Source organism: Magallana gigas, chromosome 10 (genome assembly GCF_963853765.1).
Source record: "Magallana gigas chromosome 10, xbMagGiga1.1, whole genome shotgun sequence".
Classification (NCBI taxonomy): Eukaryota; Metazoa; Mollusca; class Bivalvia; order Ostreida; family Ostreidae; genus Magallana; species Magallana gigas.
In genome coordinates, this window is record NC_088862.1 from 17,105,072 (window position 1) to 17,123,346 (window position 18,275).

The 18,275-nt window shown below is 35.0% G+C and overlaps 1 protein-coding gene across 2 annotated transcripts; it reads right to left on the minus strand.

The window, feature by feature from the left end:
* Window positions 1-383: 383 nt before the first annotated feature.
* Window positions 384-8,023, minus strand: LOC105336934 (E3 ubiquitin-protein ligase TRIM45). Of its 2 annotated transcripts, none has more exons than XM_034454034.2 (6): window positions 7,885-8,023; window positions 2,610-3,594; window positions 1,989-2,304; window positions 1,587-1,736; window positions 1,228-1,332; window positions 384-1,124 (listed from the first exon to the last, which is right to left on the minus strand). In XM_034454034.2, coding segments are annotated over exons 1-6 (2,163 nt in total). In that variant the 5' UTR covers window positions 7,887-8,023; the 3' UTR covers window positions 384-519. The 2 variants fall into 2 exon arrangements, with proteins under 2 accessions (XP_034309925.2, XP_034309924.2); XM_034454033.2 differs by having other exon boundaries at window positions 1,228-1,347.
* Between the last annotated feature and the right edge of the window lie 10,252 nt (window positions 8,024-18,275).

Sequence of the window (18,275 nt, forward strand, 5' to 3'; positions counted from 1 at the left end):
CTTTAATTTGTATTTGTTTTTTCTTTTAATAACTTTTGGATTTGGCATTTCAAACATTTGCATTTGCATTTTAGAAACATTGATATATAATCGATAACTTTTTACAAGATCATTGTACAAAACAATACAATATTATTTTCCCATAATAATCTTAAATATTACAAGTTCTATTTTTAAAATCATATACATTTGTGCAAGTATCAATACACAAGCGCCTGTCATAACAATGCTTACAAAAAAATACAAGCCATTATAATTTCAGTTATTAAAAATTAAAAAAAAGATAACAATTAAGGTTATTCAAACAATATGTAAAAAAAGAATATACAGAATTGTGTAAGGAAATAATTTCATGAATTATTCATTTAATCAATACAATTTAATGAAATATAACTAAAGGTCAAAGAATAACATGAGAGTTAACATTAATTCGATTTATCTTGATGAATATGCAGTTTATTTTTTATCACATTCAGAGAACTTGGGTTTTCTGTTCATAAGGTTTTTTTATGTTAAATGTTACACGTCCATAAAGGTAGCGGTAACTTCGACGCTATTTGGATTGTAGCCAGCAACCACTGGATACAAAAACTCGGAGCAATCAACAGACTCCACAACGCATATCTCCTTCTCGATTTTGTGATCGAAGACTTTCCATTGGCCAAACTCGGTGTCCAGAAGGAATCCAAATACTCTCTCCATAGTGCTTCCGGTTTCGTTCTTTGTTAGAACTTCGTGGTAGAGCAAGTGGTTGTTGTGGGCAATGTGCAGACAGATAGCATCACAATCCACATGGTGGGCCCCGATCATTGACCATGCGAATTTCTCTCCCTCCACAACCAAATTTTTCCCGATGACGGACTTTCTAGCAATTCCGAGCTCGTAGACAAGATTGCTTTTATCCAAAGGCTTCTTAACCTTAATTTCCATTTTAATCGCATAGTAATATCGCCCGGGATACTTTATGCCCATCGCGCAGAGAGCACCTTTGTATTTTTGTAAACGACTGTTGCTAGGAACAGGTTCCGTTTGGTCTCCAGCAGAGATGTTTTTGAAAACCTTTCCGTCAGCGGAAATGGAAACATCTTTGTGTGCCTTGTCACGGTCAAAGGTCATATCTGGCTCTGAAAATGCATGAATTTGACGTAATTAACCAATATTACAACTTAATAGTAAAAAAACCCAATGTTTTTATACATAGTTACATGTACATTTGTACGTTCTTACTTTGAATGCCAAGTGGTGCTGCTGGTTGCTCCGGTTTTGGTACTTCCCTCCTGACAGGTGGAGTTTTTTGAGGAGATGGTTCCTTCCTGCTTCCTCGCACCACAGCTGCAAACCCAGTTCCTTATGATATTAGATCTTTGTACAATTCCTAAATACTAGTACCTTAATACTGTGCTAGTATTTAGCATATGAAAACATACTGATTTTGTTTGACCATATTTTGTTTAGTAAATACAATGTATATTAAGCAAATGAATTAGGGAGCAGGAAATGCCTATTTAAGCCTTCTCCATGAACAAAAAATGAAATAATACTGAATAAACCACTGAGTCTAATGAATAAACAATGAAAACATTTACCTGGTTTGCTCTCAAAATCTTTGCTGACAACCACTCTATCCAGTACTCTGATTTCTAGAGAATGTCTCCCTGTCATGGTTGGCTTCACGGTGACCTCCAGCTCGTCAGTGCTTCCTTTTTTCATCTTTCTGGCACACTCAGTCTCAGCACCTGTATCCAAGGTTTTATGTCTTATTAGTATTTAGTTAGCTAAAACCCTTTTCATACTAGTATCCAATGAAAACAACAATAGTAAAAAAGAGAAATATAGCTATACTTTAAATATTTCATACAAATCAATGTTCAATACTTAAATAAAGAGGGCAATGGTCATTTACTAAAGCTTTCAACTTGGTGAAAATCTCGATGATTCTTAATTTTAAAATTATATCAACTAGACGCATCAAATAAGGAAACATTTGCCTTTTGGATCTTTGATGATAATTTTCATATCAGTTACGTCTAGTCCTCCGTCTTTGAAAGGTCCTTTCTTTTGGAAATCTTTTAGTTTGACGATAAAAGTTGCCGCTTTATTTTCCTCCAGATCATCTCCAAACTCAACTTTGCAGTTGGGTGGAAAGGCCGAGACAGACCAGATATTGGCCATCTCGCCAACTTTGCTTTGGATTTCTGACACCAAGCCTTTAGCGTGGAAACCAAAGGTCGCCATTTCGTGTGGCTCCTTGTCGAAAAATTGGTCGGTGAGCGTTTTCAGTCTGTTCTGTATGGTTTGGTAAACCTGTGAAGAAAAAATACTAGTATTCAAAACGGTATAATTTTGGTATAAAAGTTTTAGAACCAGTTAAGGAGGCATGGATGTCGGGTTTTTTTTTTAAATGATTTCCTTGAGTAAAGCTTTGTATAAAGATATGGGAAATAGTTGCTCAAATTGTAAAGCCGAAATGTTTCATTTTTTCCTCACTAATAATAAATACATGTAATAGCTGAAAACAAATCATGTATAAAAATTTAAGTTAGATCTGATTGGTAATAATTTACCACCCAACCTCCTTAGCTGTTTTATAATACCACAAGTAGCTCTACCTGAAGGAAAGCCGGGGCGTTGGTGTAAGCCAAAGCTTGGTCAGTAAACTTGCTCGATTCCTCTATCTCGCTTCTCATTCTCTTCAGGTCAGCATCTTGAGTTTTAAGGTTGTCTTGTTTGACCATAACATCATCCTCCAGGGTCTTTTTCAGATCCGCGCGGCCTCGCGAAATGATCTGCTCCAGACTATCGAACGTTTTATCAATTTCATCCTCCACTGTCTTTCGAAGCTTAGATACCATCTCCTGTTCGGCTTTGACGTCATTGGTGACGCTCTGTATCTGTTTGCCAACATCTTCCATTTTTACTTTCTGATCCCTTATGATCTGTCTTTTGGAATTAGCCACGGTATCAGCGCTTTCAATCTTGTGGCCGTTCGTCTCTTTGCAAGTGACGATGGCGCACATCATGCATACCGGTTTCTGACATGATTCTTTCGTGCAATATAGCTTTAGATCATTATCCGGATGCTCGCTACATAACAGCTGGCGGCAAAAGGCGTCGAGATCACTGGACTGCTTTAGCTTCTCCAATTCCAGCAGGATGTGATTTTTGGTAGCATTCACACGCTTGTGAGCACTCTCGCACTCGCCGCACAGAAATTCTGCGCATTGCCTGCATCTGTGAGTGGCAATATTGGAAGGACAGGCGGTACAGCCCACGGCCGTGGGTGCTCGTTTGACCTTGACGAAATCCATAAGGTCACGACGAGTGTTGTCACGTGGGCAAGTTTTGTCGACGTTACTCACGTTGTGGGTGACTTTGCAGGTTGGACATTGAAGTTGGTCGTTGACTTTTGTCTTATTCAAGCATTCGAAGCAAAGAGAATGGAGGCACGGGAGCAGACGAGCATGTTTTCCATCCTCATTATAAATGTCGTTACAAACTTGACACAGCAAAAACTTTCGAGACAACTGGTCCGGAGCCAAGGAAACCTGTGGTATAGGTACCACTTCGAATTCTCCCTCGGCCATTTTTGAATTCCTGTAATAGATTTTATGATACATATATGCCATTAATAAGGAAATCAATAAATCACGTTCCCTGGAAATAAATAATTATACTTGTCTAGTGTTTCCTTTTGCGACCAAAAATTTTCTGTTGCTCTGAATGAGTGGGGTCATGTTATAACAAGATTTATTGTTTTATAATCATTATGGTTAAAACAAGGATTTTCATACATTGTGTAGAAAACATTTTTTTTTCCATTTTTAAAATATTCACTCTCAGTGTCTACTTAGTCTAACTCTTTCGTGATATTCATAGGAGTTCTGCATTTCATCGAGTGCATGTACATCTTGCCATATTGGCTTTTAACAAATGAATTGCTAAAAAAAAACAAAAAACTTCCCAATTATGTATTTATAAATACTATTCTAAACAAACCACCTTGTGACAAACACGAGAAACTTTTTGTCTTCAGAATAAACGTCAACTAGTATTTTATGAATATCAAGACTGATATAAGATTTGGTAAAGAACTACTGGACAAAATAAACAGCTAGCGAGTGTAAATATATTCGGTATTAATTAAGGAGGCCGGATTGTCAACAATAAATCCAACAGATAAACCTATTTACATGTAACCGAGTAAAATATATCAAGAAATTTCATTGGAAAAAACCTTCTGTATACAAATTTATACAATTATTAAGTGTCAAAATTTTAAAGAACTTTGTAATTTGGGGAAGTTTCTCCATCTAGCTTTCAATATTCATGATAATTAAGAATAATTCTCTGGGGGGTTTTTTCGCCTGTCAGTAAAATTTTATTTTATATACATTGCCAATGTACTTTACATGTACATGTACATGTACATGTACCATACCATTATTTCAATATTGCTATTAAGTATATGTAATAACCTATGCCATAAGATGTATGTCTTGTGCAAATAAAGATTGTATCATTTTTTTTTAGAAATGATCTTTTGAGCTATAAACTGTTAGTGGTAATATTTATATATTTATTTATTAGAGAAAATTCAATTCTTTTTAACTTTGACCCCCCCCCCCTTTTTTTATACAGAGATTCATAATGTCTAAAAAAATGACCACAACTATTCAGCCTTCCTAACCTTTATGTAGCAAAAAATAACGCACGAATCTTGTATGTACATGAAAAACAATTTCTCGAAAAGTTTTATTGGAAAATGTCGGTGAAGCTTTCGTTTATTTAGACGTAATATAGAAAACAAACTAGATCAAATCGTGACTATGCTCCTATAGATATTAATAGAAATAACCACAAACAAGTTTATTATTGCTTATTTAGATTTGTCAATTTCCTACTTAATTTTTTTGGCATTCTCATCTTCCCTGTTTTATATCAATGCTGATATTTAGAGCCAAAACATGAACACATTAATAATTAAAAAATAGATATAAATGGAACAATTTATTTTTTTTTAAATATATAGACAAACAAATACTACAAGTCTATGAGATTGTGATATGAACTTAAATATTTCCTGTATTTTGTGTATTTCATGACTTTAAGGAGAAGTCAAGCATCGAGTTGCAGGGAATCCGGGCAGTTAAATTTAAGTCTAAGTTTGATAATAAAATTCCTGCATGAATTTACATGCCTGCACGGATCCAGAATTTTTAATTTGCCCGGAGAGGGAGGGGGGTTCAGAAAAAGATTTAGTTAGGCAGGGAAGATCGGAGGAGGGTAGGGGTGGGGGTCCGAGCCTTAATTTTGATGGTAATTTAATTGTGTTATTATGATATTGGTTTGAATTCTCCAGGGGGACCGTAATCACCCGACCCTCCTCTTGATCGGTGCTTGATTTAGTGCAGCTTTAATTTCGAATCGTATCTATGTTATTATAAATCAATATGAATATTTTAGATTCATGGAAAATTTCTCAAAAAGATATAAATCTACTTAAAAAAAAATATTCATACTATGTATAATTTATGCATGCAAAGGTTAAAGCATGAAATCTGAAATTTGTTTTCTATATATGTACGTATATTCCACATTCTCCACAAAGCGTGGCCTCTCTTTAATTTGACCCCGTACAAATAACCCCCCTCACCCATTTTCTCGTTGATTTATTTTGCTAGCACCTCTCTTGTGCACACCTTTGAATATGTTGCTCTCAGAAATGTAGTGCATACACGTTCGATACTTCTATGAATATACACCGGTATTTGCTTCCCTAGTTGTAACACTAATTACTTATCATGGTAAACATGTGCTAGTGTCCTTATGGCATATTCTAGTTTTAGCAGTACATGTACAAAAATATAATTATATAATTTTAACTAGTCATAATTAATAGCTGAAACTAAAATATGTCGGAAGCACATTAGCTTTAATTGGAATATCTATTTATGTATGTTTTTGTGATGAACGTTAACCAGAATGGGGTCTCTCTCTAAACCCAACGGGTGGTGCTTGGTTTTAAGATACGTGAATCATCTGTATATGAACATTATTTTGTAAACATAATTATACTTTCGTTTTAAACACTGCACTCTATATTTTCGTGCATTATCTTATGCAAGCTGTAACATGTAATACCTTCCTTAGTAACAAACATTACCCTTTTTTCATGCTTAGATAATATTAATATGTCAAAACTTAGAATTGAGAAAAAAATTTCAACGCTGAAAACTTTACCTCTCTATTTATTTCTTCTATGAACTTTGACCCCAAAATCTGGCTCATCTGTGAGACCCAAGCTTTACGCGGACCCAGAAATTATTTCCAGGGGGATCTGAGAAATTATGGTGTTTGTCGGGGGGTGGGGGATCCAAGGCATATTTGCGATAATGTTTCTGTGAGAAATTATAAATTTTAAGCTCCCCCCCCCCCCCCCCCCCTGCGATCCGAGCATGCTGGAGGGTTGTCGTTTGTCAATAGACTTAAAAAGTTTTTGTAAACGTTTTTATGTCACTGGCCAGTAATATAAATAATGAATTTTTTTCTAATTTTGTCTTACAAGAAGAGTAGGTTGTTGTCTTTAATTTGAATGGCGTTAATAAACTTGCAAAACTGTGCTATTTGTCAAGTTTGGTTAAAATTGGTTCAATTGTTCGTACCACAGTTAAAAAGGTAAAGGCAGAGACGATAGTTTATCAAAAAAGTTTTAAGTATAGCTGCATGATGACTGAGGAAAATACATTACCCAAAAATCAAATTATGTAAAGCGTTTCAAAACAAGTTTAAAAAAAAAAAAACCCAGAAAAGTCAAATCTCAAGTGTATATATCTTTCTTTTAATAAAATCGTTCTATAAGTACACTTGAAAAAAATGATAACACTGAAAAATGGTCTATATCTCAAACCTTCAAATCTTATCAGTCTGTTTGGGGTCCTCATATGGCCTATATATATCTGCATTGGATTTTTTTTTTTACTGCGTCCTCTCTCTCTCTCTCTCTCTCTCTCTCTCTCTCTCTCTCTCTCTCTTCCAAATACATTCATTAGAAATTGTCTTGAAAAATTCCAATATTGTTTTGCATCAAAATTCCAATTGAATTAATATTCTTTTGGAAAAAATATGATATGTACTATTTTTTACCTGTAGTTCTATATATACAATACAATGTTGTTAAGTTGAGGTCAAACCTAAAAAAATTGTCATTAAAGTTACTGTAAATAGTCACTTTCTTTTTAAGTTTCGTGTATTAATTTTCATGTAATTATTGAATAAAACTAGCCTTTAGATTAGTAGATAGACAAAAAATTATGTACATGTACGATTGTTGATTTTATACGTATTTACTTTCGTTTTAAACATGATTACGTCATCAAAGTTCAGAACCTCTAAAGACTTGTAATTTTTTTATCTAGGCTATTGACAATACACAATAGCGAATTGAATTACATGTACATAATACATGTTTTGATATTTTTTTCTTTTAATACTGTATTTTCTAGAACATGCATGGATCTTGTAACGTAATTTGACCAGCCCTCAGAGTAAGAATAATGATACTGAGGATAGGGTTACATTTCGATCACGACACGCTTAATTTCAGTCCGGCTAGCTAGTTTAACTAATACATTTAACAATTATAAAAATTCTCGAATCTCTGTTTTCATAACGTAGTAATTGATTAGTAATAGTTATTTTCATTTCAGATTTCTACGAACAAAAATTATGATTTTGGTTTCGTTTTGTAAGAAGGAGTTTGAAAATATTTTTAACTAAAAACTCAAATTACAGTGTTGACAGAAGAAGAAAAAATATATAAATACATATATCAAATGTTCGTTTACCTATTTTAATCATCTGATTATGGATATAAGTAATACTTACATCTATCAACCCTTTGCTATGGTATGGATAATCTAGGTTGTTTTGGGATAGATCGATAAAGATTAAATGTAGCTACGGTGCGACGTAAAGTATATAAATTGTGATAACTAGTCGATGATATAGTTACATTTGTCAAGCATTTTGATATTTTTTACATACAGAAATTTGTAATATAAATTTTGGATGAGTGTGAAGCGAACTTAATACAAGAGTTGTTTTTATCAAGGAAGTTGAAAGCTTTGTTTTAATACGAATGAAAAATTGCTGAAAAACGTTCCGTACAGTGTCTAAAACGAAAGTTGGGATTTCCATATATATGTATGTAAATAAATGTTTATATATACTACGTAGTTAATAAAAGATCCCGACCCCCCACCCCTTTCTTTCATTCGAGGTCATCCGTTATAACAATAGGGGACATTAATTATTTATGAATACATCTGAACGGTACATGTCATTACACATTTTCAGTGTAAGGTAATTTACATATAACATGAATAATGATACTGTGTTTGAATGCTTTTAAATATTTTTTCTTTGTATACGAATAGTTAGTGGCGGATCCAGAATTTTGTCCCCGGTTTGTACACCCCCCCCCCCCCCCACACACACACACACACACGTACAAACACACAGTGCATCTAGATTGAATTTTTATCTATCCGTAATTTCTGATAAATTTATGATGAACCGGTACAGTTTTAAGATGATCTAAATATTATGAAAATCCAAAATGAAATCACAACACAATCATATAATTTATTGCAAACGACTGTTTGCAAATCCAGACTCCTCAGACAGCAAGTTGCGTATGTAGAATAAAAATGTATTTTTATATATATACTACGTATATATCCTTGCAATTTCTCATTTCCATTAATCAAACAAAAATGAAAATGGAAATTCTGAGTTTGACAGATGTCGAAATTTTCATTAATTGTAAACGATTAATGCATAACTTCCTCAAATACTTCACCGCGTTCTTGCTTTTGAATTTTTGTTCCACATAATAATCATACCCCTTGAAATAGTTCTTATATACTTTTTTAGTATTGATAATTCAACTAGGCCTAATTTGAAAAATGAAAAAAAAAATGGCATGTTTGCATCAGTGTTTATCAAGAACTACATAAAACCTTACTTTTTTGTAACATGCAACAGTTATTTACATCCGATACCGTTTATTTTGCATTTCACACGGCTTGCGCGGATCCAGAATTTGTTTCCCTCGGGAAGGGGGGGGGGGGGTCGACGATTATTTGAGTTTGTCCGGAGGAGGGTCCGAGGCATTGTTCGGTGATTTTCTGATGTAATTTAAAGGCATTTTAATGTTGCAGGGAGTGTCTGGACTCCCACCCCCTCTAGATCCGTGCATGCGCGGTATGACTAGTACTTCTGGTGCGCCAAGTAAAAGTTCGCGTATTGCATGCAATTGTTTTATTGTAGCCTAGTAATATCAAAGAAAGTCTATTTTGAACTCTTATTGTACTGTATGTGTTGTAATGTTTATTATCTAAAACCATGCTATTCATAGGTTTAACATATACATGTATTTGTATATGTATCAGTTCAATGACAAAATGAAGATGATAAAATTATTTATATAAAAGTAAACAGGATAATGGAGAATATATATTTTCAAAACAAAACATAAACAGATGGTATACATGTATCTTTATCTTTAATTGTGAGCATTTATCAAGGTATACATGCATGTATAGATTTTTTTTTAAATCTGAGGAAGAAAAAGAAAAAAACCTGTTCTGCCCTACTTAATTCGCGCGCGTTTGCACGCACAGATGTTGTTAGAATTGAAACGCTGGCCATCAGCTACATTTATGAATGAATGAATGTTAGTATAATATATGTATCATGTTTTTCGGTTTTCAATCATCGCATTTCTGAATCTTTGTAAATCGATCGATATATATAAGATTGAAAGAAAAACGTACATGTAATATTAATTTGTTTGCCCGGGATGGGGTGGGGTTGGGGTTGTTGCAAGACTTAGTTTTGTAGTTTTATGATATATGAGTTACATGTAATGTGTTCATTAGTAGATTTGAATCTTCTAAGGGTTTTGGACCCCAACCTCATAGACCCAGCTAGGCTTGACAAGTTTTGATTTAAAAGATCATTCTCTCTATCAAAAATGTATCTACAAAATCATACAGACATGCTTCTCTTTGTTTCCTGTCTTGCAAAGAGAGTCCCAGTAGTAGTTTGGGCTATATATGGACCGTGGATATCGGCCTGGGTAGCTCAGTGGTCAGAGCTCCTGGCTAGAGTTGCAGGTGTAACCGGAACCAGTACGACAAGGGCAATAACTCTTGTGATCAAAGTATCTCTGAAGTCAAATACTGGCTCAGTTAAAAATCAACCCAGGTAAGGGGATTCCTGAACTATGGTCAACACTTGTAATGAAAACACCAGTAAGATTTAACACAATTTATTAATGTTTATAGAGTTGATTTAAGTCAAGGATAGCAACAAGAATTTTATAATAATAGACAAAAATATGGAAATTAACAAACAGAAGTACTCAAAGGGAAAATTACTCTGAAAATATGTATAATCTGAATTTATAATGAACTGATATTACAATGGATACTTGATAATTTAATTAAATTCTACAATTAATAAAAAAATAAGAAAATGCAAAAATGCCAAATAATTGCCAAAAATCATAATTTGCTCCTACTGGGCCACCATAGAATCTAACAATAGATTTAATAATAACAGACGAGGAACAATGAATAAGGAACGAGCTACATCTCTATAAATATTAAATTTCTCCTCTATGACAAATAAATGTAAAAATGACTAAGATAATCCTCCTTATAAAAATAAGTTATCTACAACACCTTAAACCAGGACTGGGAAAGGGAAAACCTATCTAAACTTACACTCTAAACCTTAAGGAAAATCTGTATTATAAAAAAAAATGCTTTAAACCCTACAAAAATGAACTAAATCCTAACTCTACATAAATCATGCTTTAATATACTAAACCTAACTCTAATCTATTCATAGCTGCAAAACCAAGAGGTTTAAGTGCCAAGAATAGAAAGGGAGACTTACCATAAGGTAATCACCCCCTAACCCAAGTAAAGAAAACTGACCGAACACTCTCTTATATATACCTGTATTCTATTCACTAATTTTAACCAATGAAAACCACAGAAACTAGACTAACTTAGCCAATCAGAGAACAGGTAACTTTATAACTTAGGCAAAAGTGACAACATGGATACTATTTCCTGTAGAAGTGTAACTATAAATAGGATAATTTTTAACTTGTTCAAAGTATGAGAGTAGAAAGAATTAAATGATCAACAGTAAGTATTTGAACCTTAAGAATGACAATAAACTATTTAAACTGTAAAAACTTCAAGAAAAATGCAAACTGTATAATGAAAATAAACAAATTTGTTACATTCCTCCCCCCTTAAAAATAAACAAAATCACAGATTTTGTTTAATTACTTAATAAATAATGTCAAAAGTGATGAGGTTTCATGTCCCTAGCGTTATAACATGTTGGGAGTTTAAATAGTGGTGTAGAAGAGGCTGATGCTCGACGTCTGGCTTCTGCTGCCCTGTCCCTGGCGTCCCTATGTATAGTAGGCAAGGGCATATCTATCTGTCCAGGATTACAGTATCTTGGGTTTTTAATGTTCCGACACAAAATACACCCCTGAAGTCCTGGGTGTTTCTTATCCCAATGCTTACGGATAGGCGAAATTTTAAAAGCTCTGAAGGAGCATCCTTCCTTAGGACAATAATACACCGGCACAAATTCCTTATGAAATTTTATGAAGTGGGCCCTGTACGATCCTATTTTGTGAAAGACGTGCTCCCCAGATGGACAGCTAGGAATGGAACACGCTTGTCCATCTGAGGGCCACTCTTTAGAAAAGATGTACCAAAGAGCTCCTCCATCTCCTCTTAATTGCTCAACTGATAACTGTAAAACATCGGCCATCCTAGCTGAAATAAAAGAATAATAGGATAACCCAGATTAATGATAGAATTGCAAGCATTTCTCAATTGTAAATAACTTACTCCGAAATAACTGATGATAAAATCTTAAATTCTAAGACTTTATTGTAAACTGTACGATATAAAGGGTAATTCAATAGCTATCTATTCAAAATATGTTTTCTCCTATAGAAAAACATCTAAAATAAAAGATGCCTAAATGCATCTATCCCTATAGATAAACTATATGAAAAACCCTTGGGTTGCTTCTAGTTCAGTACAAGGGAGATAAACTAAGGATCATCTACGGAAAGCATTAATCTAAGAATGCTAAACTCTCAATGATTCGTATCTATGTATTACTGATACTAGATATTCAAAATATCTATCATGTACTGTTTTGACTTCTAGATAATTATATTAGAAGATACCATCATGTCTTAATAATTAAAACACATAACTATCCTTTATCCAATAAAGTTCAAATACAGTATAACCTGAAGGTTAATTTCAAGAGCAAGAAATAAAACAACTCAGAAACACAAACAAAACAACCAGCAATCTAGATGTGACTAGTAATTTATAATTAAACTTTAATTTTACCTCTATGTATCAGTTATGAACATGCTATCCTGACATACTAAACAAAAATTTAATCAACTCTATAATTATTTAATGAATAATAAAGAAAAATATAAAAACAGACTATGTACATAAGGCATAAAAATAATAGAATATGCCTAGATACTGGTTCAAGATGAGTAGACAACTGGAGGTTTAATTCTTCTACCCCATCTTGACTGTCTGAAAGGTTCAGCACTGGGCACAGTAAAATCTGGTGAAGCAGAATCTATCTCTGCATCTTCGGGCTCAAAAGACTCTGAAGATTCTAACCTGCTAAATTCAGGGGGTTCTATAGACTCGTCTAAAAGGGTATCTACTGGTAACCAGTTTTTAGGTGGAAGTATACCTTCATAGGGTTTAAGTTGGTCAACATGAACTACTTTCAAAGGACTTTTGGGATCTCTCTGTATTTGATACGTTACATCTGTGATCTTTTTGGTCACTTTGTAAGGTCCCGTCCAACCCAGACCTAATTTTACACCTGCTGCTGGTGGATACCACCTCCAAACAAAATCATTTTTAGAAAATTCTCTGGGTTTAAGACCCCTATCATAAAATTTCTTTTGTTTGACAGCTGATTTTCTTAAATTTTCAGATACAAAGCCATAAGTATCGGCTAGAACTATCTGTAACCACTCTACATATTTAATAGGGCACACCGGAGTTGGAGAAGAAGGAGGATTTCCTATGACAAGATCTACTGGGCTAACTGTCTCACGTCCTAACATGATTCTATTCGGAGAACAACCAGTACTCTCTTGTACAGTAGACCTATAGGCTGTAAGGACATAGGGAAGATTATCATCCCAATTATCTCTATTCTTATTTGCATAGGAAGATAGCATTTGCAATAAGGTCCTATTCATTCTCTCAACTAAACCATCTGACTGTGGCCTATATGGAGTAGTGCGTGTCTTCTGAATGCCTAATTTTGAACACAGGACACTAAAAAGTTCCGACTCAAACTCACGACCTTGATCTGAGTGTAACTGTTTTGGACAACCAAACTTACAGAAAAACTCTGTTACTATCTTGTCTCCAACTGTCAATGCAGTATGATCAGGTACTGCCCAAGCTTCAGACCACTTAGAGAAATAATCACAGAGAACTATAATGTACTCGTTACCATTATTTGTGCGGGGTAAAGGACCTACTATATCTATGCCTACTCTGTCTAAAGGAGCACCAATGACTGACTGATAAAGAGGTGATTTACCAAAACCTGGACCAGCTTTTGCCCTAGCACAAACATCACACTCTTTACACCACCTTTTAATGTCTGTAGACATACCAGGCCAATACACTCTACGCTTGACTGCCTTGATGGTACGGTCCCTGCCTAAGTGACCAGAAGTTCTATTATCATGCAATTCATGCAATATCTTGGACCTAATTTGTCTTGGAGCAATCAATAACAAAGTCTCCCTATCATCTGGTTCAATCCATCTATAATACAGCATGTTGTTCTTAACTATCAAAGATTCCCATAAACCATAGTAGGTTTTTAAGTCAGGAGCTGCATCCAAAGCCACATATTTCTAGGGGGTTTTACAGAGTAATTTTCTTTCAAATTCATGATTTGTCTAATTGCAGGCTCTTGATGTTGCCAAGTTCTTAATTGATCAACTGACCAAGTATCTAACCAGTTAGGCACTATTTCTGAATCACAACTTGCACCATTGTCATCCGTAGAATTGTCAGATTCCGACTCCATCAAATCGAACCTTTCTATGGTTCTAACGGAAACAATCCCGGCGGGCAAGGACAATGTATTACTGTCCATTTGCTCGGGCACTGTAACTGTTTGACCACCAGAATCATGACAATCCCCCCAATGACAATCAGGACAATCCATGCGCTTACAATAACTGGGAGGTCGTCTAGACAAACCATCAGCATTACAATGCAACCTGCCTGGCCTATGTTGAATGGAAAAATCATATGTCTCTAAAACTGAAAGCCATCTAGCCTGCATGCAATATCCCTTCTGGATTTTTGAAATTTTTGAGCCATATAAGCGATGCATGATCGGTTCTGATCGTAAAATGTCTACCCCACAAGAAATGTCGATATTGCCTGATAAATGTAACTACTGCTAACAATTCCTTGTAAGTGGTACAGTATCTGACTTGAGACTTGTTTAATGTCCTACTGGCATAAGCAATAACCTTCTCCTCACCATTTTGTATCTGTGATAACACAGCACCTATTCCTGACATGCTAGCATCTGTATCTAGAATAAATTCTGATGTGCTATCTGGATATGCTAATATAGGAGCTGTACAAAGAAGTTCTTTAAGTTTCTCAAAGGAGTTCTGACATTGAAGAGTCCAACAAAATTTCTTTCCTTTTCTAGTCAAATAAGTTAATGAAGAAGCAATGGTAGAAAACTCAGGGATGAACCTCCTATAATATCCAGCTAAACCCAAGAAACTTCTAACATCAGACACATTTTTGGGGACAGGCCATTCCTTAACTTTTTCAAGTTTACTAGGATCACACTGAATACCTTTGTCTGAAACTATGTGACCTAAAAATGGCACTTCTTTCTGAAATAAGACACACTTGGAAGGTTTCAATGTTAAACTGGCTGATCTAAGTCTATCAAACACTAGCTTAAGATTTTGCAAAGCTTGGTCAAAAGATTTTCCAAAGACAATGATATCATCTAAATAACAGAGGCATTTTCCCATCTAAGACCTCTAAGAACTAACTCAATTAACCTCTCATAGCAACTGGGAGCATTACACATGCCAAAACGTAATACTTTGAACTGAAATAACCCCATGTGAGTAGAAAATGCTGTTTTATGCTTATCTTTTTCCTCCATTTCCACCTGCCAATACCCAGAAACTAAATCTAATGTGCTAAAATAAGAAGCACCAGCTAAAGAATCAAGGGATTCATCAATCCTAGGCAAGGGATAAGCATCTTTCTTGGTAACTGAGTATAGTTGTCTATAATCAACGCAGAATCTCCATGACCCATCTTTCTTAGCAACTAACAATAATGGAGCTGACCAAGGACTTTCACTAGGTTCAATCACATCATTTTCGAGCATCTTTGCAATTTCATTTTCAACAATTTCTCTCTGAGAATATGGAAGTCTACGAGGTGGAATCTTAATGGGTTTAGAATCCCCAGTATCCATACTATGTTTGACAAGATTAGTTCTTCCAAATTTACCATCAGGTCCAACAAAAAAAATATCTTGATATTCTGTCAAAAGCTGTAACAACTGACATTTTTCTGTTTCAGACAACTTGTCACAAGATCTTTCATAAAGAGACTGTAAATGCAAAGGGAGGACTGAAGCAACATGTTCACCTTCAGGTGAATCTGACTGCACAATATCAACCTCATGTACAGAAGCTACTGTCGTGTGTTTCTTGATTCTTACAGGCCTATTTGAAATATTAACAATTGAAAACAAAATCTTCTCTGGATTTACCAAAGTTCTAGCGACTAACAGACCCTTCTGAGACAAAAATTGAAATGGCTCAAGCAAACTATTTACAGATTTGTCAACACTTCCAACTGAATAAGCAGGAACTACTACTTCACAATCAGGGGGAACAACTATGTTTTTAGCAACTCTGACTCTTGCACAAACAGGAGCTGTCTCTCTTTCTAACTGGATAGACTGACCCCCAATAACTAAGAGACCTCTAGATATCTGAAATATCACATCATTGTTCTCTAAGAAATCCATTCCAATTATTCCTCTCAAATTTCCTAATTCAGCAACAATGAACTCATGACAAAACCCAATCTCTCCTATTTCAAATTCTAAGTCAATCTTCCCCAAAACTTTCATATCTCTACCATCAGCTGTTGACAAGGACAATGAACAAGGTTTCAAAGGGGGTCTTTTATCTAAAGTCATAAAAACATGTGCATCTAATAAACAAGCCTGTGAACCAGTGTCAACTAAAAACATATTTACATTCTGACCTAGCACACATCTGACACTAAAACATGACTTTTGTACTAAATTCACTTGAATTCTCTGAGTAGCCCTAATATCACAAGAATCATAGGTCACACTATGGGCTTCTAGGGTAACCCCTACTTGTTTTCCTGAGCATTTACAGACTGGGTTGAAGCAGAGTTAGTGTTATTTTGATCCTCGTTCAAAGGGACATAAGTGTTTGGAGCTTTACAATATTTTGCTATATGACCCAACATTTTACAGTTGTAACACTTTACAGCTTTTCCTGACTGGCTTAATCCTCCTCGATGTCTATTAGACAATTTGTTAATGCTAATCTCCAAAGACTTTATTGCACTTAACAACTCATCAGGGGACTAAATAACTTCACTAGACTGTACAGAAGAAACACTAGGTTTAGTGATGGAGAGTTGTGGCCCCTTAATTGCTTCAAATTCTGTAGCTGAAGAAATGGCAGTCTCTAATGTATTAGGGTGATGTAAAATGACATGAGACCTAATGTCACTATTCCCAATACCATTCATGAATTGCTCTACAATGATTATCTCCCTATTTGAGTAAGACATGTCCGGGAAAGCTAAATTTCCTAGTCTCCTGAGAGCATACCCATAATCAGAGGGAGTTTCACCTGATTTGCGAGAACGAGATCTAAACTCTACTCTATATGCAACTGTACGTTCCTGTGGACAAAACCCACTTGCTAAAATGGACCTAAGTGAATTATAATCCTTCAACTGACTCTGAGATAGGTCACCTAATATTCTTTGTGCCTCCCCCCTTAAGGACATAATAAGCTGTTGAGACATTTCCTCATAGGACCACTTGTTCCAAAGAGATACTTGTTCAAAATGCACTAGGTAATCTTGCCAAGCTACACTTTTACCATCAAATTTGTCTGACTCTTTCTCTTTTCTTAACCTGTGCCTATTGGAGTTATCTCTGGGGAAGGAAGACAAAGTTGTCTCTAACCCATCTTGAGCTCTCTCATTTCTTTCACTCTGTGCCAAGTTTATTTGTGCAGGTGCTCGACTCTCATCTATTTCTGTCGCACTTGCTAGAGGAGTCTCTGTCTCTCTTACTTGCTCATGCACACCTGATATATTACCAAATGATATGTGGCGTCTGCGTCTTATGGTCTGCTCAAGCTCTGCTCTGCATCTCTGGTAGTCAGATGTAAGGTCTTGAAGAGCTTTCTCCAAATCTGAAATTTGGGTGTTAAAGTGCTCTCTTTCACTCTCAATCACTCTCTCTACAAGTGGGGATGTTGACTGTCTACTTCGTGACAAAAGTTTACTTCTAGCACCTTGTGAGGGATTAACATTCACTCTAGGAGTAGATGTAGCTCGCCCTACACTATCAAAAATAGAATTAAGTGAAGCCATGGTTTCTATTCAGGAATCCTGGTCACGGCACCAAAATTATGTAACCGGAACCAGTACGACAAGGGCAATAACTCTTGTGATCAAAGTATCTCTGAAGTCAAATACTGGCTCAGTTAAAAATCAACCCAGGTAAGGGGATTCCTGAACTATGGTCAACACTTGTAATGAAAACACCAGTAAGATTTAACACAATTTACTAATGATTATAGAGTTGATTTAAGTCAAGGATAGCAACAAGAATTTTATAATAATAGACAAAAATATGGAAATTAACAAACAGAAGTACTCAAAGGGAAAATTACTCTGAAAATATGTATAATCTGAATTTATAATGAACTGATATTACAATGGATACTTGATAATTTAATTAAATTCTACAATTAATAAAAAAATAAGAAAATGCAAAAATGCCAAATAATTGCCAAAAATCAAAATTTGCTCCTACTGGGCCAC